The 23,297-nt window shown below is 34.8% G+C and overlaps 1 protein-coding gene across 1 annotated transcript in view; it reads left to right on the top strand.

The window, feature by feature from the left end:
- DACH2 (dachshund family transcription factor 2) overlaps window positions 1–23,297 on the top strand; it is a 661,323-nt gene that overhangs the window by 289,632 nt on the left and 348,394 nt on the right. The window contains exon 3 of the mRNA XM_033108843.1: window positions 3,300–3,412. Within this exon, the coding sequence (XP_032964734.1) occupies window positions 3,300–3,412 (113 nt within the window). The remainder of the gene's footprint in view (window positions 1–3,299; window positions 3,413–23,297) is intronic.

The following is a 23,297-nucleotide window of genomic DNA, read 5'->3' as shown; positions in this document are numbered from 1 at the left end:
GCAATCAATATTTTAGCAGAAACAGGATGCTGCAATGATGGACCTTTCAACCTATGCTGATTAAATTGTCATCCAAATAACAGTTTCCTAGTTAAATCACCACATGTTTATTTGTCTTGATTAATATGTAAATATCTGGCTGATGCTAATAAAGCTCTTAGAAGTATGGCAGGATCATCTATCAAGAATGATCTTTACCAACTTTCTGCAGAGTCCTCTATAAGTCTTTCATCATGTTGTCAGCCTTGTGTTCTTTGAAAGGAAATGCAGAAAATTTAGTGCTAGGAGTATCTCACTATAAAGGATCGTTAGGTCTAAAAGTAAAAATAAAGCAATCTTACTTTAGTATGGAGTGCTATTGATTATAAAGCACTTTCACAAGCCTGATTTTAATTAATTTACTCTAGGGGCCCAAGTCTTCTTCCCAAGAGTAGGCATCTGAATGTGATTTTTGCTTTCTAATAAATTTAAGCAAGTTTGGAAGTAGATATCATATAATCATACTCACTAAAGAGTTAATCATAAATTTTAAATAACAGGTCAAACACATATCTTTCTCACTAGACTGTAAGCTCCTCAAAGTCAGAAGCTGTTCTAGGTTCTCACAGTATATCAAAGAACAAACAGACCAAAACCCTTGGCTTTGTCAAGCTTACATTTTAACTTTTGTGACCCTGATACCTAGTTCCAGTTCCAGACATACACTGCAGAGCATGTTTGTGTACTGGATGATTGAATAAATGATACTGTCACTGCGCATGTATAACTCCAGGGACTTTTAGTCCTTGAGAAGATTGTGAAGCTTGTGGGGCCTCTCAGACATAACACAGTGGCATCTACCCTTTAACCACAATCACATTTGAATGGATCATACTTAGAAGGTTCTATAATTGCTGTAAAGTCCAAGACTTAAAAATGATTAACTGATGAGTAAATGATGCAACTGGCTTGCAATTCATGTGTTCAAGGAGAACTGAGCAATCTAGGGAATATTTGGAAATTGTAACAACTGTGGAATAATATTTCCTGTTATTATGAATGAACTGACTTAACCATTTACCAGATCCTACTGTGTGCTAGACACCATGCAAATTGCTCAGGATACAGTGACAAACAAAACCAGACATATGTGCTGCCTTCATGGAGCTTCCATTCTAGATGGGGAGACTCAAAATTAATCCTGCCAACATCATAAAATTATAAACTGAAAAGAATGGTAGGATGGAGAATATGGTCCTTCGGTTTATGGCATATGTAGTAAATGCTACCAAGCCATTTGTGACATAAGCCATGACTTCTCCAATATAGATCTGATGGTTGGAAATTTGACCAATTTTTTCAAACCTTGGAGTTTAAGGTAGAACCACCAGACTAAGAGGCCTCTAATGCCTCCCAAGTCTGAGCCAGTTTATTGGAAAAGAGCTACTTTTAATTGTGAGATTGACCAAGATATTTGGCACAGAACTAGTTAAACTGTATGGCTTTCAAAGTTCACCGTCAACAGCTGGCTCATCATATGGAAGTAGAGGGAGCATCAGGCTGCTTCCTTCTGGAGGCAGCCTGTCTGAAACTGATCAAGAGCATGAAGACAAGACTGAAATATTTACATTGGAAGAGTACAAAGAGTAATCAGTTGGACCTGAATAAAGTTAGTAGGCTTGAGTCCCGACAAATGGAAAGACCAAAAGAAGCACTTAAAAAGCAGAGATTTGGTGAAGATTATTTAACAAGAAAACATGCCTTCTTCTAATAACTGGATATACCCTGATGAATATTGTTCAGTGATCTTGGGATCCTTTAGGGCATTTGAAATAAATAGCATATATCTCTTATCACTATACCTTAAAGGAGTTAGGAAGCCATAAAACAAGACAAGGATAAACAGGATAACAACACTATATTAAATAGAATAAATTATGGCTCACAGTCAAGTAGAAAGAGGGAGAGGAGAATCGGTTTATAAAACTGAAACATTGAATGAGGAAAACAGAATCTTTCGTACTAGACAATATTGATGTACAATGAAAGAAAGTAACACCAGCGGTATGTGAAAAATGAGCTGGGTAATGGTACCTCTGTGTAAGGTTGCTAGAAGTTGTCTTCATTTAAAAGCAGAGTTTGTCTTACATTGATGGAGCACTTTCCTACTGCAAAGTTGATAGAGTGAGGTTTAACTTAAATTTCTTTGAGAAGCAAAAGTCATTTTTGGAAATGTTCTCTATCTGAACCTCATACATTTTTGTGGCTTGGATTATTTAATAGTATTTTGTCAAAAGCCCTATTATTCTGCTTTGTAAACTGTATTTCTACTAAAAACCAACAGCAAAAAAAAAAAGAAAAAACAAACAAACAAAAACCAACAGCAGTATCTTAGGCAACATTAGAAAGTCATATTTGAAATATATTGGGTGACTAGAGACTGACTTGATTCTAATGTGCGATGACTTATGCGCCTCCTTATTGTGGTGACAGCTTCCAAATGATATATTCAGTACACTGGCTGTATTAGGGTACAAGATGGAGGCCAGATACTGGCTTTCTATTTCATTATTTTATGGCTTTCTATTTCATTATTTCACATTTGCAACTGAACTGTTCACACTAGGGTGAAGATTGTGCAAATGGAATGGGTTAGGTTAATGTTATAAGTTTAGCCTCAACTCATCAGTTAAAAACACCAATCAATCTGTGAGAAAAGACAGCCTAGATTGCAAAGGTGGCAGGTTTTGTTAGTACAGCCACTTCAAGAGTGTGCACTGCTGGTTAGACAGCCTGGTTTTAAAAAATAGGGAGGAAAAAACCTACTGAGGGAGAGGGGTCCTTTGTTCCTCCTGGGCTCCCGGCAGCTGTGGAAATGCTAATAAATATCAGCTCTTACTCTACATCTCTCAGCTCTTTACCCCTCACCTCTGGCATGCTGGGAAGAGACTTAATTACTTCATATTTTATACAATTTTAATTCTGTGAGTCACTATCTCAGATTTCAGTAGCATGTGTTAATACTAGGGATAAAGTGAGGGGTAACTGTGGGTTTCTCACAACAGGTAAGTTTCATTGCAAAGTGCTGGTTTATAAATGGAATCAACTAAAAATTGATCTTTTATGGTTTTAATGTTTGCCATAACTATGTTGGGAAATTTAGTGGGAAGGAAAATACTGGTCTTTTAGTAATCAGTGAAACTAGAGTTAATATAAAATTCTGTCACTGTTGGCAATTAAACAAGATTTAGAAGGTGAATGTAGCAAGCGATATTTCCAAAAATCTTTAACCTGATATTTGTTTGTCTGTTTTTCAACAGTTCAAGGCCTGGCAGGCCTCCTAAACGTTCTTTGGGAGTGTTGCAGGATAATGCTCGCCTTCTGCCCCACTCAGTCCCAGGCCTCTTATCACCAGGACTTATCACTCCGACAGGTAATAAAATCCATCCAATGATCACCCTTGTCTCCTCATACTGTCCAGCATTTAAAATAAACTAATATTGATCTAATTGCCTTGTCCTTCAGAGCTTTTCAAGCTCTACTAGAGGTTACATTATTGAATTTTTTGAGTATTCATGAAAAGAGTTTTGGTACTCCAGTGACTCAAATCAAATACACATGACTTTTTTTTAAGTTAATTCTCATTTTCATGCAGGAAATCCCTTTCAAGGCCTTATTTTGCGTATGTATGCTTTTGTGTGTTGGGGGCAGGGATGGGGGTGCACTAGCCAAACTAGCATTGTCTGAAAGCCTCCTATAGGATGCATCACACCTGCTTACTTATACTTAGTAATATTCTTCTTGTTTTCAAGGGTTCTGGGCACCTGTGTATCTGTACAAGTTATTACTCTAGATTAAAAAGTGGAAAAAAGATGCATCTCTGGTAGAGAAACCTTATGATTAGAAAAGAAAAAGTGCAAGTGGTCAGTCTTAAATCATAATCCGTTGTTTTTCATTGAACACTGTGATAAACAGTGCTCCCCTAAAAATACCAGTCTCTTAAATTAGTATTGAACTTTTTGGACTCAAAAAAAAAAAAAAAACAAAACCTAAAAGTGCACAAAACACTTAAAAATAAGCTTAACATTTCTCTCATTGGACCTTTAAAAATCATTAAAGCTATTACATGGTAGAAAATGAATTCAATGACAATGAGATCTTTATAAATTCAGTGAGACAAAAATTTGTAAAGCGCCTACTGTGTTTTGGGTATTAGTCCTATAGATAATGCATCATTATGTGAATAGCAGGCCTTGTCACAGTAAAATTAAGGAGAAGGACATGTAAACTAATAATTGCATTAAAGTGTGATACAGACTATAATACAAGTACGTACATACAAGGTAATATAAGATCACAGAGATGGGAGCCACTACGTTAATTTGGTAAGTTGGTTAATGCTCAGAGAGATGGGATCTTCAGAACTATGTCTTATAGGCTGAGTGTTGGACAAATGCAGAACTGGGGAAAACATTCAAGGCAGAGAGAAGAATATATAGACAAATATGCACTGATGACAAATAGCCTAGTGTGCTAGGGTCAATGACAGTTAAGTTGCAGAGATTTGAGGTCAGAGACTCCTAGATGATATGGTTAGAATAGAAAGGGTGGGAAAAGATAGCTTGTGAAGCTAGTTTTTTTATTTATCATGTTTTGTAGTTTGTAGTTTTCCCTATAGACCAGTGGTTTCCAAAGTATCTTTTAAGGGCATTCTTTACTGGCTGACATGGACTTGGGGAAATACTTCCAGGTTCCCCACTTCTGCCTCAGTTAGACTTTTACATATTGTAATTGACATATGATTAAAAAAAAACTGCTGTAGGTAAAAGGAACAACTTCTAAGTAACTGAATAAATGTTGTAAAAAACAATTGCTGTGGAGGGTAAATAGCAGTGAAGGGAAGGAGGGTCAGTTGCTCCAGTTCAAGGGAGAAATACTGAGGACCTGAGCTAAGGAAAATTCAGTAGAGTGGAAAAAATTTCAGAGAAATTTAGTAATTTGCATTAATCACACTTGACAATTGATCAAAATAGAGGGTGAAAAGATGAAGTCTTAGATGATTCATATCTAACCTGGGTGACAAACTGGATGATGGTATCATTATCTAAGATGGATAACTTAGGAAGAGATTCAAGCTTTGGGGGTTAGATAATGATTTTTGTAAACTTTAAGTATTTATAAGCAAATTCTAATACAAGAAGAAAGGAGCTCTGCGTATATAAATTAATATAGAGGGAATAGCAGTGCCTGGAATATATCTTAGTATTCAATAAATGATAATCTATTTTTTGACTTCTAAAATATATTGACAGAGCCTAGAAATTGTACCTTGTAAATAATTATATCAGTGTCCAGATTTTGTCAGAGTGTTTACATTAAAGAAAAAAAAAAGGATTTGAAAATTGCCTTGAAGCTAATGTACTCTTGAGTAAACTTTAGTACCTTAACTGTTGAGGAAAACCTGTAATGTATGTTAAGTTCTTATTATATACCAGGCATGGGTGCTAAGTGTTTGTATACACTTCATTTAATATTCATAGTAGTTTTACGATATTGTAAACAATTTATGACTCAGTGAGTTTAATTTCGTAGGGTCACAAAGCAATTGAGTAGCAGAACTGGATTTCAAACCCAGGTTTTTTAAACTCCAGAGCCCATAACTCTTTCCTGATCATCATGGTGTCTTATAGTGCATGTGAAAATCCATTGTGAAGCTTTCACCTCCTCCTACTATACTTGGTATATGAGTTCTGACAATTAGGTTAGTGAACTTGTTGCAACGATGTTGCTAATCTTTTTTGATATCAGAAGGATTATTCATTATGAATTGGTATCAACTGGACAAACAGTTAACCAAGTTTACTATTTGGAAGTGCTGAAAAGGCTGCGTGAACTTTTCACCAACAATTCATGGCTCTTTTCACCAACATCACGACAATGCACCAGCTCACACAGCACTGTCTGTAAGGGAGTTTTTATCCAGTAAACAAATAACTGTATTGGAACACCCTCCCTACTCACCTGATCTGGCCCACAATGACTTCTTTCTTTACCCAAAGATAAAGGAAATATTGAAAGGAAGACATTTTGATGACATTCAGGACATCAAGGGTAATATGATAACAGCTCTGACGGCCATTCCAGGAAGAGTTCCAAAACTGCTTTGAAGGGTGGGCTAGGTGCTGGCGTCGGGTGCATAGCTTCCCAAGGGGAGTACTTCGAAGGTGACCATAGTGATATTCAGCAATGAGATATGTAGCACTTTTTCTAGGATGAGTTTGCAAACTTAATTGGCAGACATCGTATATGCTTCACCCCCTACCAGATAATGGAGCCTCCTTCCTTGGATTACAGCCTTGGCCTTCTGTCCTACAACTTGGATTTACCACTGTGAGAGCCATCAAAGCAAAACTCCTTTAACCCTTTGCTTGTGTCTAGAATGAAATGATAGAGGTAGATAAGGCATTGACTGGGGGAAAGGCATGAGTACTTTTAAATGGCAGACAGTGGGAAAAAATGTTAAACAAGGGAAGGAGGAAGAATCTGCACATATATACAGTAATTCCTCTCCTTAGTTTACATGAGGTTCTTTTACATGACCAAGAATATCCTACTCACTATAGTCAAATATAAGGAGAAAAAAGCTCTGTAAAACCAAGTAGAAATAATTCTGGGAATATGCATTATTTTGGATTAGACAAATCACTTCTTGCCTCCACTAGCAAAGATAATTGAGATGGAATCAGTTCTCCATTTAACTATCAGCAAGTTTCATATTTGACATTATTCTTAATATGCGTTACAAACTTGACTTTCATTAATTTATTTAAAATACTTTTGAAGAATTCAGTTGATATTTTTAATATAGTTTGCTACAGGTTAAGAATTTTTTTTTTCAAATGATTATTGAAATGTTTTAGAATACTTTTTAGTTTTAGGTCCCTATGTCTCAAAGTATGTTTTGTAAAGAAAGCAATAGTTATACAGCTGTGTATAATTTTACATAATACTGGTGAATCAGTTATTGAAAAAGAGTCTACTGCTGCTTTCTGTTTCAATGTCATACGTGTAGAGAGGCCCCTTTGAACCCAGCTGAGTTTGCCTAAGTAATGGAACTTGTTCTATATTTGTTTATGTTATTTCTTGAAAATCGGATCTAAAGGTACCAAAATAGAATGATAATGATGTCTCTTTTCAGATATTGTGTGATGTTTTCGTATATTATTTTTGCCTTTAAGTTGTTGTTTACTCCCAAGTAATTGTAAGCAAAAAATGCAAGTGAAAAGGTTTAGAAATTGATACGGTATCATCCTTAGATTTATTTAGGAAGCGTTCTCAATTTATGAATGTGAATCTTTCAAAATGCAGAATATTTTTCAGGTATGCTACATTGTTTTATCTGCTTCTTATAAAGGTAATTCCTTTTAATTTCTATTTTAATATGATTTTATTTTTATTTTTGATTTGTATTTTTTATTTCAAAGATGGGCATTTTCTTCTTGGTTACATTTCCCATGTATAATGAAACCTGATTCCTTCAAACTTCACTTATTCAGAATTTATGATTATTCATACAGTGGCTATGCTAACATCTCTAGTATTAATAAAAATATCTTTTTTAGCGAATTAAAACTATAAACAAAATTGTGTGTGTGTGTGTGTCTGTGTGTGTGTGTATGTATGTATGTATGTGTGAATGTCTGCATGAGTGTAGGGTCATTAAAATACTTAGGAGTTTTAAATGTGCTTAGGTATCTAAAAATTACTTTAGCAAGCTCTGTTTCCATATAAATAATTAACATACTAATTACTTATGAGAGGTCGTTATTCATTAAGATAGGACTTACATGATATCTTTTTGGTAATAGTCTTTGCTATTTATTTAGCTATTATATCTATGTAACTATAGACATAGATATAATATCTATATCTATCATCTATTTGCATCTATAAAGATACATATGCTTTCATTCTTTTCATTTAACATATATTTATTGAACATCTATTCTGCCCAAGCAGTATGAGGAAAATTACAACACATTAATATAAAAGTCATTTTGTGGGATCAAATATATGGTGATGGAGAAAAATAATATAAAAAATAATATATTATTATTAATATATATTAATTAATAATATTAATTAATATTAATTAATTAATAATTAAGAACTGACTCTGGGTGATGAACACACAATGGGATTTATAGATCATGTAATACAGAATTATACACCTGAAATCTATGTAATTTCACTAACAATTGTCACCCCAATAAATTTAAAAAAAAAAAGGAAAAAAAGTCATTATGTGAGTAAGTTTTCCCAAATTCCATTCAGTTTTTTCCCTAGTAATTACAAAATGATGAAGTTTGACTGTGTTTTGTCTTCATATATTGAACTGCTGATATACTCCTCTCATGTTTCTGTCTCTGTTCCTGTTGTACAATCCATATCTTAATTCCCTGATAACACATTAGTACATAATAATCCCATTTAATAGTATTTTCTGTAAAAATCATTTGGGCTATAGGGGGAAACAGAAGAGGGAATATCCTCCCTATTTTCTCTGCAGCTCTGCAGAAATGCTACTATCCCTGGATCACACAAAAAGGATGGATTAGTCATGTGTGCCTTCGAATTTCCCAGAAGATGACTGCTCCCCTTTCCTCAGCTTATGAAGCATTTCAGAGACAGATGTGGAATTTGGCCTGAGAGCAATTTAAACTGACAGCTTACAAGGAAGTAATAAAGTGCTTCAGATGAAATTCCTATAGTGTTCATTCCTTAAAAGGTAGCAGATTCTTTAGCTGTTTTTTGTTTGCTTGTTTGTTTGTTTTATCGAACTCTATAATGGCAAAATATTTTTAGGAGTCTCAGCTGCTGTTCAAGTATCTGGGTAACTGAGCCCATGAAGATCCAATCCAGTAATGGTAGCTACAGCACTCAATTCAGGATTGGCAGAGCCATAAGTAGAATCCTGCCAAGACTTGGTAGTGTGATATCAACTTCATGATATGATATAATGCCAATTAGCCTGATCACATCACTGGAATCAGTGTCCCTTTCTTTTCACGATGCATTTCATATTCTCAGTCAGTTTGGATGCTAAAAAGTGGTCATAAGGAAGACAGAAAGGTCCTAGGACATTATTTTGTGAGTGTTAAAAGGAGAGATCAATCTAGAAAAAGCCAAATGAAGCTTTTTGATGGTTGACATAAAACATTTCTGTTTCTATGACTATTGTTGAGTTTCCCAGTGAACAATATTGTAAAACGTGCTGCATGTCACACAAATGATAACTGCTCTTGTGTCGCTGAATTTTCTTTCAGTTATTTCTTGCGTACTCAGGAAGAACCATTGACCTAATAGGAGACAGAAGTTGAATTATTAATATTTTCTAACATAGAGCGGAGTTTAGACTTACATGTAATTACAGTTTCTCTACTAAATAAAAAGTTTAACTACATCAGTTTAATATCAAGAACTCCATTCATTGTATTTGTTGAATCTGGGTTCCCAAATGCTGATTGCTGTGTTAATGTCTGTCAGTGCTTTTTTTTTCCTATACGTATTATAAGTATTTTAACCTAAAAATGTCTCCACCCAATTTTTTTAGACTCCTGCCAATCATTTTTTTCTTGCATGGCTGGCTTATAAAGCAGAAGCCATGGCTTATTTCCAATGCAGGTGTGGGGGGGGAATTGGATTTTAAGCAAACCTCACAGGATGATGATGGTGATGATGATGATAATCTATATAGTGTTTTATAAAGTACCTCCACATATTTAATGTGTGTTTCGGTGTATGCATTAGCTAAACTTTAAGTTTAAAAAGAATGATTTTCAAATGTTTTCTTCTTTGATATTCTCAGCCATCCTGTCAGCTTAGCATTAATATTTCTGGTTAACAGATGAAGAAAATGAGTTTTCAAGAAGTGAAATGATACCAGAGGGTAAAGGGGGGAGAGGGTGGTAGAGAAGGGAAAAGGGGGTCAAATATATGGTGATGGAAGGGGAACTGACTCTGGGTGGTGAATACATAATGCAATATATAGATGATGTATTATAGAATTGTACACTTGCAACCTACCGTGTTTCCCAAAAAATATTTTATTATAATACTATTTATTTTTATTTATTTTAATATTATTTTATATATTATATTATTTTTATTTTTATATTTATTCCTTTTTATATTATTTATTTATTATTATATTATTTTACTATAAGACCCGGTCTTAGATAACACATTATATATTATCTTAATTATCTAAATTATATATTATATATATTATATATTATATATTATCTAAATTATATAAATTTTTGCTCCAAAAGACGCATTAGAGCTGATGGTCCGGCTAGGTCTTATTTCTGGGGAAACACAGTATGTAATTTTACTAACTATTGTCACCCCAATAAATTTAATTTAAAAAAAAGAATTTAAACGATTTGCCCCAAATCTCAGAGACTAAGAGGTGGAGCCAGAATTTCAAAGTCCAGGTCTCTTGATCATTAATACCATAGTTTTACAAATACATTGAACTACATCTTTCATGCAAAAACTTAGTATTGAAAATTTAGGCTATAAATCTTCAGGATCTTATCAGAACTGCTTATGTTAAATGTGAGAGATAAGATATCTGGTATTTCAGTAAAAGGAAGTTTTTGGAATAATTCATGTAGTTTACTGTTGGTGATTATATACCATCAATAAAATAAAACGTTGCTATTTTCCTCTTTTCCTTGCCTGTTTTGATCATTCATATAGAAGTTTATAGTGAGGGGCAGCTAGTATAATTAGATGTGGCTACATATTTTTTCCAAATTTAAAAACAATCTTCTGAATGATTACATCCTACTTTTCCTGTAGAGAAAGGAAGCAGTTATAAATTGTTCCTGGTGACAATTCTTGAGTGAATTACTTTGATATATATGACTAATGAATTAATATGATTAAGTTAATGAGAAATAGAAATGTTGCCAAGCTCCACTAGTCCAGCTGCAGTGCTGCTCCACATTTACAGTTCTAGCTTCCTCCTGTGTTGAGAGGATCACTGATGACTACACACTGTCATTGTGATAAATGATATATCCCACAGTGCCCTGCTTTCCATCTGGTCAATCCTCAAACCATCCCCAAATGAGAGATCTCATAAAAATCATACTCACTAGCCAAGTCTAGTGGATTATAGAAAGATGCATTTGCATCTCCAGGGCCCATCCCCCAACTCAGTTTTCCCCATGATGTGGAATTTACATTACGTGAAATACACAACTCTTCACTTACTACATGTGTCACACATTCAGTGTCTGCTCTTTATTCTGGCTTGCTTTTTCCCAAGGGAGAAAGAGCCCATTTAAATAGCACAATAAAACTTTCCATTGTATAATATGCCTGAGGAATCATAAGCTGCCTTATCTCTTTTTTTGGAGGCAGTGGATGGCTGTATTGAAATGACACATTACATTAAAGCATGTAGTTAGGTTAATCAAAAACATTCTGTATAGTTATTTAAAAATACACTGAGTATCAATCGTTCAAGAAACCCTAGAAAGAAAAATACATTTCCTACTATTTTGTATCAAAAAGTTATAGCATCTATAGGCATCACCTTCATGTTGTGACCAAAAATGAATAACAAAAACTAGCCTTAATACATAGTTCTCACATTTAAAAAATTATGTAGACCATAAGATATCCTGCCTTTAATGTCAACCATATGTTATGGGTAGTAATTGGTTACTGTGGTGTTGTTGGTGGTAAAAATGCATTGAGATACTTCTTTGATTCCCTTTATGCGGTGTATAAATTCTGGATGATGTTTTGAACTCATTTTGTTCATATTTAATGTAAGAAAAATCCTGAGAGTTCTCAAAATGTCAAAATTTTTTATTGTATATTTATACACATTCCTGAGTCAACATGGATATTGCACAAATATAAAGCTTAAAAATGTTATTAATGTATGCTTCCCCTCTCTGATCACTCATTTAATCCTTTTAATTGTCACCTGAAAGTGCCAGGAGAGAGGTTTCTTAAATCATTCTGCAAAATAAATCTGGATTAATAAATCATACAATATACTTCTTACATGATCATTAGAAATAAAATTTAGAATTCTCACTTTAAATGACAACATAAAAAGGGCCAGTTAAACTCGGGTTCAGTTTTTTTCTCTGAATGCCCAAAAGTAACATTTTATTTTTTAATAGTGTTACTTGTGTAACCCAAGGATCAACAGAGAAGAACTATCTTTTTAATCATATAAAAGACCCTTTCCCCTTTGCATCCTATGTGAAAGTACATGAAGTCACTTAAATTACTGTAATAAAAAAACCCCCGGAAAACTACAAAAGAACAAGACAAACAAAGGAAGAAAGAAAAACTCATAGACACAGACAATAGTTTAGTGGTTACCAGAGGGTAAGAGGGGAGGGGGGTGGTAGAAGAGGGTAAAGGGGGTCAAATATATGGTGATGGAAGGAGAACTGACTCTGGGTGGTGAACACACAATGTGATATGTAGATGACGTATTACAGATTATACACCTGAAATCTATGTAACTTCACTAATAATTGTCACCCCAATAAACTAATTTAAAAAAATAAAAATTAAAATAAATAAATGAAATGGGCCATACAGGATACTGATGGATATTAAATAGAAGCCAAAGTAAGGAGGGGGAATTTCTCATATAGGACTAACATTGGGTGAAAGAGGGCAATTGGTAATGATCAGTTGGTGGATAGAGGGTCATCATATGTAACTGTGGGTTGCTACCTATGTTTCATTATTTGTAAAAGACTGAGAAAGTCCCTTGCTAAAACTACACTATTAAAAAAGTTTTTGTGGCACAACCGAGCATATTCAAGTGTACGATTTGATGTTTTGACATGTGCACACCCACGAAATCGTCACCACAATTAAGAGAGTGAGAATATCCATTTCCCTAAACTTTCCTAGTGTCCCATCCGTTCTTTGCTGTCTTCCTCCCAGACAACTACAGACCTGTCTTCTGTCAGTATAGTTTATATTTTCTAAAGTTTTACTCGTATATGAAGGAAATCATAGAATATGCATTATTATTTTTTATTAAAGTTTGTTGAGGTGACAGTGGTCAACAAAATTACATAGGTTTCAGGTGTACAATTCTGTAATACATCATCTATATATTGCATTATGTGTTCACCACCCAGAGTCAGTGTCATCACCATATATTTGACCCCCTTTATCCTGTTCTTTTATTGTCTGACGTGTTTCACTTAGAATAATTATTTGGAGATTCTAAGTTGCTGTGTGCAGTAATAGTTCTTTCATTTTGATTGCTGAGTAGTATTCCATGATATGGATAAACCACAATTTATTTATACATTTTCCTCTCGTAGACATTTGAATTGTTTCCAAGTTTTTTTTGCTATTGTGAATAACACTACTTTAAGCCTTTGTTTACACGTTTCTGTGGATATATGTTTTCATTTCTCTTGAATAAATATGGGAGTGGGATTACTTTGTTGTATGGTTAAGAGTATGCTTAAGTTTATAGGAAACTTTAAAACTGCTTTCCAAAGTTGTCATACCCTTAGTTTCCCATCAGCAGTGTATGAGAGTTCCAGGCAATGATAATTGACAACACTTTGTCTGGTTGGTCTTAGAAATATATTCTTTAACAACCTATTCCTGAATCCTGTATTCAAGCATTTGCACCAAATACTGTCTCCTGTTTAAAGGTTAATCCTTGAATTAAAGTAATTAGTACTTTGTTTAGTCATGTGATGTTAACATATAAATGGTTATCCATTGTTGCCTAAGTGCAGGTTTATAGTCAGTGAGGAATAGAGACTGAGGACCATGGTGAAGGGCATATTCTTTGGGATGATCAATGGTTTGTTTGTGTGAAGCATCATGGACCTTGACCTTGTGAAGAGGAACAAAAGAAGGGACAAGGGAGTGAAGCCAAGGATGAGAAAGTGCGAATGTGACCCAAGCAAACTCTTTCTACTTCATAGTTTTGCCTAGAGCCAGCGTAGAGGAGAAGGAAACAAATATTTGCAAACTAAAAATTGGAGTCATACTTTTTATGACTGTTATTTCACAGTGTTAGGTTTTTGATCAGGATCACACTTGAAAGCTGAAATAGATACTTCTAGGGGGAAAAAAGGAAATTCCCTATGAGGCTAAAGAAGTAAAATAATTTTCTGTAAATTCACTTATGGAAAGGGCTTTATGAAAGAGCACACCCTTTGGGCTTAGATATTTTAGTCACAAGGGATAAAAGCCCTAAGTTTAGTTTTCAAAAGTAAAGAAACAAACCTCAAGATATTAAATGTCATTGTGAAAGTATGAGTTAATTAAGAGCTTAATTAATTAAATAAATGGATAAATGGCAAAGAACACTGTCTTTAAACTGTTAGAAATATGTGGTATTCCATAACACTAGCAAAGTAAAACTGAAGTTGAAGTCAAACAGTTTCTGCTGTATATTTTAGTGAAGAATTTATGATTTATGGAAGTGACCCTTTTCATTTTCAGAGCATAGCTTCTATGTCTATTACTTTTTTTAAAATTGTGTCCCAGGTTGATGTTTGATTACTGTACATTGGATTTTATTTTAGGACAGGAATATCTGTTGAATGTTTTTTGAAAGATAACTAAAATGACCAAGGAAATGGAGAGGCTTGCATATGAAGCAAGCTAAAAATTAATAGTACCCTTTAGGCAAGATAGATAAAATATAAAAGAAATATGGTGTAAGTATATTAGCCCATTAAAGACATGCACTGAATGATTGAAGACCTGTTCACTATTTTACAGAATATGAAATAAATATCCTGAAGATTGGAGGAGGAAATAGGAGTAAGACTTGAAAACTTTATAGGCTGAAAGGGAAAGAGAAATACTGATTTTCTGGTTTAAAAGTTTGTCCCAATTGTAGTCCAGTTCAAGTTCTGTTAGAACTTATTGACGTAACAATGCTATAAAAAGTGATTTAAAAACCTTAGGGAATGTTAATTGTAAGCCCACTTTTTTTTTTCCCTTAAAAGTGACATCTGTTGAAATTAATGATTATAAATTTCCAAAAATCGTCATTGGGTGTCTTGTTAGATAGAGAACAATTGAAAGGTCTGTCTTTTCATGACATTGTTTACATTATTTATTTCAAAATTGATAGAAAGAGGTATGTAAAATAGAGTTCGCTTTTTCCTTTTTTTTAACATGCTTTGAGGAATTCCTACTAAAACCATACATTTGCTTATATATTACTTTTATCCATTTGACCAGCAATTAATCCCTTAATAACTTACATTATACAAAATTATTTTGTATTTAATTTTATATTAAAAGTTGCAACAAATACTAACTGAAAATGTTGGATAGCTTCTACTGATATGTTGTGGATTTCTAAAAATTAAATGTAAATATTAGTGGAAGATAAAACATACGAGGTTGACAATTAAGTTTAAGAACTTGCTGCAACGATGTTGCTACCCTTTTTTTTTATATCATCAGAGGGATTATTCATTATGAATTTGTACCCACTGGACAAACAGTTAACTAAGTTTACTGTTTGAAAGTGCGGAAAAGGCTGCGTGAAAAAGACGACCTGAACTTTTCGCCAACAATTCATGGCTCTTGCATCATGACAATGCACCAGCTCACACATCACTGTCTGTGAGGGAGTTTTTAGCCAGTAAAAAATTGTATTGGAACACTTTCCTTACTCACCTGATCTGGCCCCCAATGACTTCTTTCTTTACCTGAAGATAAAGGAAATATTGAAAGGAAGACATTTTGATGACATTCAAGACATCAAGGATAATACAATAACAACTCTGATAGCCATTCCAGGAAAAGAGTTCCAAAATTGCTTTGAAGGGTGGGCTAAGCGCTGGTGTCGGTGCATAACTTCCCAAGGGGAGCATTTCGAAGGTGACCATACTGATATTCAGCAATGAGGTATGTAGCACTTTTTCTAGGATGAGTTCGCGAACTTAATTGTCAGACCTTGTACTTCCATAATTATGTCCATGTTTAAAATCCAAAAGGGACATTACTTCAACATTAGTCCTACTTGTAGTTAACAGCTCAACTGTCCACTAACACTTTGATTGTTTCAAAATTACAAATCTCTTTCTTATGCCTTGCTTGAAACTCTTCTATGCCTTTTTATTAACAGCAAAATAAAGTTAAAATTTCTTAACATGGAAAATGAGTCTTTCTGATCCTCCCTGAGCATAACTTTTTATCCTCATCTACCACAACTCCTTCCTCAAATACCATGTCCTGTATAATCTCATTAAAGTTCTCTCTTTGCTTCAGATACCCATGCTTTTTTATACATTCATAACTTTGTGTATATTCTTTCATCTGCTTTGGTCTATTTGTGAAGGTGAGCAAAAGCTTATTACAATTACAGAAACTCTTTTGACATAGGAACTTCTGAATTGATATAGCAGTATATTAATTATATGCAATTATTTTATTCTCTTTAAAGTGAAAATAAAATACTTGAATAGAGTGATCATTTCTGTCAATTTACTATGAGTAGCAAGTTCTTTTAACAAAACTAATGAATAATTATTGAACACTAATTCCTTTTTCAACTCTTACAAGCTCTTTTGTGTCACTATTTTCATGTCATTTTAACGTTTTGTTTCTAAAACACAGAATAATAGATCAGGATGCTAGATAAAGCCAATATTTCTGGCATGTCAAATGTATGCAAAAGCAAAAACTTCTATGATGACATCTCCATCTATTTGATTACTTGAAAAAGCCACTGACAACCTTCATGCACTCCTAGGAATTAGTACAGATGCTCTGCTATACAGAAAAATGGACTGAAAACTTCAGACTTTTGAAAGTATTCTGGAACATTGATTCATCTGCTATAAGATTCCCTTTAGCCTGTTTAATTTTTATTTTTAATTTATTAATTTGAAGTTTTAGTCACTTGTCTGCCGTACCTCATGACAGAGTTGGGGATAGTATTAGATTGGTGCAAAAGTAATTGTATTTTTTGCCATTTTTAACCTTTTAAACAGCAATTACTTTTGCACCACCTGGTAGTTGGAAGGAAAGTAGAAATCAAAGATTACAGGAGGGAAATAACCCCAAGATGAAGGTTCACCACAGTATGGCCACAATTATATGGAGTTATAGAAAGGGATGAAAGAAGTTAATTGGTCATTTGTATGTGTCTAGTTTAGTAAAACTATGGGTTGTATTCAGTGTTTCTTGTCACAGGATATAAGACTGAAAAGTTATTTCTGAATTTTATCACCTGTGTTTGGTATAGTAGGATGACAAACAAATAGATAAGGAATTAACATATTGTTTGAAAGGGACAATTTTCTTCTTTTTCATTAATATTCTTCCATATCAATCAAACTAAAATAAAAAAAAGAAACTATATGTATCGAAAACTATACTGCCAAACAGTTTGCAATCTAGCTTACTGGTCAGACCATCTTCAACTTAAACTAAATCGTGCAATGGATTATACTTATCCTTATTTCCAAACTCGGAAGTACTCCCCTTCCTTTCTATGGCTGATCCATCCAAGACGGACCCAAAACTCTACTTCATGTCATCCCATAATTTTACTAAAATGCTTTCTCTTTTTAAGTTGTTTATTTTCCTTTATGGATCTTCAGTATTTGACGGTACCTCTTTCTTCTTGAAAACCTTGTGTGTTTTTGGCTTTATGATTGTATACTATTCCTAATTTTTCACCTCATCTGTCCCATTTTGTGTTTACTTCATTTTTGTACCTTTTAAATATTATTTAAAGCAACTTAATAACTATTTGTTACTTTAAATTGAGTTTTTTTCAAAATAAGTAGTCTTAAATTTTCAATTTGTCTTGTCAAATTCACATTGATCTTCAACTTAAATATAAAATAACTAAATTCAGTTATCTGATTACATTTAATATGTTTACAATTTTCCCATCACATACCAGTTTCCATACTAGAAGCAAAGAGGTGGAAAGGATAGCCAATATATAGACTTTTCTCAATTAATGGTGATATCCCAAACAACACATAATTAAAAGTTATTCAGAAGAAGGTCCAAGATTGTGGAATAGGTAAACACTATGTCTGTCACCTCTCAGGATCACATTAAAATTACAACTAAATTATAGAACAATTAACCTTGAGAATCATCTGAAGACTAGAGGAACAAAACCCCTATAATAAGGATATAAAAAGGAGGCCACATTGAGACTGGTAATGGGGGCAGAGATGAGAAATGGGCTGACCCCAACCCACAGGTGGCGGTTGAGCAAAAGGAGGGACATTTCAGTGGCAGCAGTCCCCCCTGAAGACGGTGGGGTCCCAGCCGCATACTGGCTCCCCAGCCCACGGGACCCGAGCTGGGAAGAGGAGTCTCCACAACACATTGAGTGAAAATCAGTGAGGATTCTGTCCATCCCTCCTAGTGAGGTGGAAGGTGGCTAGAAACCCACATGTCCTCTTAAAGAGCCTGCACACAACTCACTTGCTCACCAGCACTCATCCTGAGCACTGGCAGAGGGACAGTGACTCAAGAGGTGCAATATACATACAGGGAAAGAATGAGTTGTATGGCTTTAGGGCAAGGGCAAGAGGGACAGTCCCCATTATCACTGTGTGGAACCCGCCTCATATATCATCTGCAGGAGGGTACCATCTTTCCTGTGCTGAACTCACCCCCACAGGGCCAAATCTGAGATTGCATCAGTCTGGTAAAATCTGCGTGTGATGTACCACCTTGGTGTGTCCATTGGGCCCTGCCCCACCCAGCTGGTGCCAAATCATCCAGGGCAGCCTCTGCTCTTCAGCAGCCAGAACCACTCTGCAAACTGCAGCGGGTGGGGAGAGGGCTTGTACAGCAGTGAATGGCCTAGGAAGCTGGGAAACATTCAGTGGTAGGCAGTCAGCTCTAGTTGTGCTACACGACTTCTTGGGAAGCTGTCAGGGATCTGCAAGCCCATGTCAAATGGTAGCTGGCCATGGTGTTCTCTGGACATTTTGCAGAGTGGCCACAGGCTCTGCACTGGCGCAAGAGCTGAATCTGCATTAACTTTGTAAAAACCACTGTCCACATGTTGTGGATTCCTGAGACCCCACCCCACCCAGCTAGTGCAGCATTGATAGGGTCACTTTCAGCTCCTGGATGGCTGCCGTCACCCTATAAGCTGCTGGAGGCTTATATAGCAGCTGACGGCCTGTAGGAGAGAAACATTTAATGGCAAGCAGTCAGCCTCAGCTTGCACTGCAGACTCTCTTGGTTGGCTCTCAAAGATCTTCAGGACAGAGTTGAGAAGTGGCTGACTGTGGTATTCTCAGGGCATTTTGCAAAGTGGCCATAGGCTTGGTACTGGTACAGGACCTAAATCTGCATTAACTTTGTAAATACTGACCACACCCCAAGATTCTGTGTGACCTCACAGCACCTGACTTGGGCATCATTGCCAGGGGCACTGTCAGCACCAGTTCAACCAGCCCAGCCCACACTCTTAAGGAGACTCTTTAATCTGCTTAACCTTAAGGCTCAACTACAACAGGAAAATACAACACACACAAGGCACACACTTGAAACACACACACACACAGGTGATCAGAGAGACTGTGCCATTGGACGACACAGGACACATGCTACATAAGGCCACTTGGCAAACACTGAGAGACGTAGGAGATCTACCTAATACATAGAAGCAAACACAGAGAGAGGCAGCCAGAATGAGGAAACAAAGAAACACGTCCCAAATAAAAGAACAAGAGAAAACTCCAGAAAAATAAATGAAATGAAGACAACCAACCTACCAGAGACAAAGTTTAAAACACTAGTTATAAGAATGTTTAAGGAACTTAGTGACAACTTCAACAAAGAGATAGTAAGCATAAAAAGGACATAGAAACCATAAAAAGCAGTCAGAAATGAAGAATACAATAACTGAAGTGAAGAATACACTAGAAGGAATCAACAACACATTAGATGAAACAGAGAATTGAATCAGCAATTTAGAAGACAAGATAGCAGAAAACACCCAATCAGAACAACAAAAATTAAAAAATAATAAAGAAGACAGTTTTAAGTACCTTTGGGACAACATCAAACATAACAACATATGCATCATAAGAGTACCAAAAGGAAAGGAAAGGGAACAAGAGAGCGAGAATCTATTAGAAGAAATAGTGACTGAAAACTTTCCTAACCTGGTGAAGGAAATAGATATACAAGCCCAGGAAGCACAGAGAGTCCCAAACAACATAAACCCAAACAAGCCCACACCAAGACACATTATAATTAAAATGCCTAAGGTTAAAGACATAGAATCCCAAAATCAGCAAGAGAAAGACAAGTAGTCACAACTAGTTATTTACATGGGAACTTGTATAAGACTGTCAGCTGATTTCTCAACAGAAACTTTGCAGGCCAGACGGGATTGGCATGAAATATTCAGAGTGATGAAAACAAAGGACCTACAACCACAACTAATCTACCCAGCAAGGCTGACATTTAAAATTGAAGGAGAGGTAAAGGGCTTCCTAGACAAGAAAACGCTAAAGGAATTCATTACCACCAAGCTAGTATTACAAGAAATGTTAAAGGACTACTTTAAAAAGCGGAAGGTGGAAAACAAACAAAAGAAGATCAATAACAACAATAATAAAATGGCAATAGCTCTGTACCTATAAATAATCAGTTTAAATGTAAATGGGTTAAATGCTCCAATCAAAAGACATAGAATAGCAGAATGGATAAGAAAACAATACTCAAACATATGCTATCTATAAGAGACCACTTCAGATGTAAAGACATACATAGACTGAAAGTTAAGGGATGGAAAGAGATATTTCTCACAACTGGAAACAAAAAAAATCTGGGGTAGCAATACTTATATCAGACAAAATAAACTTTCAGTCAAAGAATATAGGAATAGATAAAGAAGGGCGTTACATAATGATAAAGGGATCAATGCAACAAGAAGACATTACTCTAGTAAACACCTAAGCATGCAACATAGGAGTACCAAAATATATAACACAAATATTGACCAACTTAAAGGGAGAGATAGATAATACACAATCAGAGTAAGGGACTTTAACACCACATTGACACCAGTGGACAGATCTTCCAGACAGAAAATCAACAAGAAAACAGTGGACTTAAATGACACACCAGACCACATACATTTAATTGATATTTTTGGAGCATTTCACCAGAAAGCAGAAGAATATACATTCTTTTCAAATGCACAAGGAACACTTTCCAAGATAGACCACATGTTAGGCCCCAAAACAAGTCTCAATAAGTTTAAGAAGACTGAAAGTATATCAAGCCTCTTCTCTGATGACAATGGTATGAAACTAGAAATCAATTTCAAGGAAAAACAACCTGAAAAACACTCAAACACATTGAGGCTAAATAACATGCTGCTAAGTAATGAATGGTCAACAATGAGATCAAGAAAGAAATCAAAAGATACCTTGAGACAAACGAAATTGAAAACACAACAACCCAAAATGTATGGGACATAGCAAAAGCTGTGCTAAGAGGAAAATTCATAGCAATGCAGGCCTACCTCAAGAAACAAGAAAAATCTTAAATAAGTAATCTCACTTTATACTTAAGGGAACTGTAAGAAGAACAGCAAACAAAGTCCAAAGTGAGTACAAGGAAGGGAATGATAAAAATAAGAATGGAAATCAATGAAATAGAGGCTAAGAAAACAATACAAAATATCAGTGAAACCAACGGATGGTTCTTTGAAAAACTAAACAAAATTGATAAGCCATTAACCAGACTCAACCTGAAAAAGAGAGAGGACACAAATAAATCAGAAATGAAAGAGGACAGGTGACAACGGACACCACATAAATAAATAAATAAATAAATAAATAAATAAATAAATAAATAAATAAAATACTGCCAGCAATTACATGCCAACAAATTGTAAAACCAGGAAGAAGTGGATACATTCTAGAAGCATACAATCTTCCAAGGTTGAATCAGTAAAAAACAAAATTTTACCCAACTGATTACTACTAATGAAACTGAATCAGTGATAAATAAGATCCCAACAAATAAAATTCCTGGACCACATGGCTTAAAAGATGAATTCTGCCAAAAAATAATTAACACCTATTCTTCTCCAACTATTCCAAAAAATTCAAGAGGAAGGAGGGCTCCCAAGCTCATTTTTGGAGGCCACCATTACCTCATAAAATTATTGGAATCAGTCCGAACCAAACAAAGACATTATGTGAAAAGGAATATTATAGGCCAATATCCCTGATGAGTATCGATGCAAAAATCCACAACAAAACATAAACAAAGCATATTCAGCAATACATTAAAAAGATCATACATCATGATCAAGTGGGATTTATTCATGGTATGCAAGGTTGGTTAAATATCCACCAATCAACTAACTTGATACATCATGTAAACAAAATGAAATATAAAAATCACGTGATCATATCAATATATGCAGGAAAAGGGTTTGACAAAATCCACCATCCATTCATGATAAAACCTCTCTCAGTAAAATGTTAATTGAGGGAACATATTTCAACATAATAAAGGCTACATATGACAAACCCACAGCTAACATCATACTCAGTGGGGAAAAGCTAAAAGCATTCTCCTTAAGATCAGGAAGAAAACAAGGATGCCCACTTTCACCACTTTTATTCAATATAGTTCTGGAAATCCAAACCACAGCAATCAGAAGAAAAAGAAATAAAAGGCATCCAAGTGGAAAAGGAAGAAGTAACGCTGTCATTATTTGCAGATGACATGATACTATATATAGAAGACACAAAAGATTCCACCAAAAACCTATAAGGACTGATAAACGAATTTAGTAAAGTAGCAGGTTACAAAATTAATATTCAGAAATCGGTTGCATGTTTATACTCCAATAACTATCAGAAAGAGGGATTAAGAAAACAATCCCATTTCCAATTTCATAGAAAAAAAATACGTAGAAATAAATTTAACCAAGGAAAATGGTTAAATTTTTCTGTACTTGGAAAAGAGGAATCCATTGAATAAAAAAATTAAAAGACATACAAATAAATGGAAGCATATATCATGATCATGGACATAAAGAATTAATATAGTTAAAATGTCCATATTACGCAAAGCAATCTATCGGTTCAATGCAACCCCTATCAAAATATCAATGATATTTTTCACAAAATTAGAACAAATAATACTAAAATTTGTATGGAACTATAAAAGACCCCATATAGCCATGACAATCTTGAGAAAGAACAAAGGTGGAGGGATCATGCTACCTGATATCAAATTATACTACAAGGCCA

Source organism: Rhinolophus ferrumequinum, chromosome X (genome assembly GCF_004115265.2).
Source record: "Rhinolophus ferrumequinum isolate MPI-CBG mRhiFer1 chromosome X, mRhiFer1_v1.p, whole genome shotgun sequence".
NCBI classification, from domain to species: Eukaryota; Metazoa; Chordata; class Mammalia; order Chiroptera; family Rhinolophidae; genus Rhinolophus; species Rhinolophus ferrumequinum.
The sequence above is the reverse complement of the archived record's forward strand: the minus strand, read 5'-3'. Positions and strand labels throughout refer to the sequence as shown.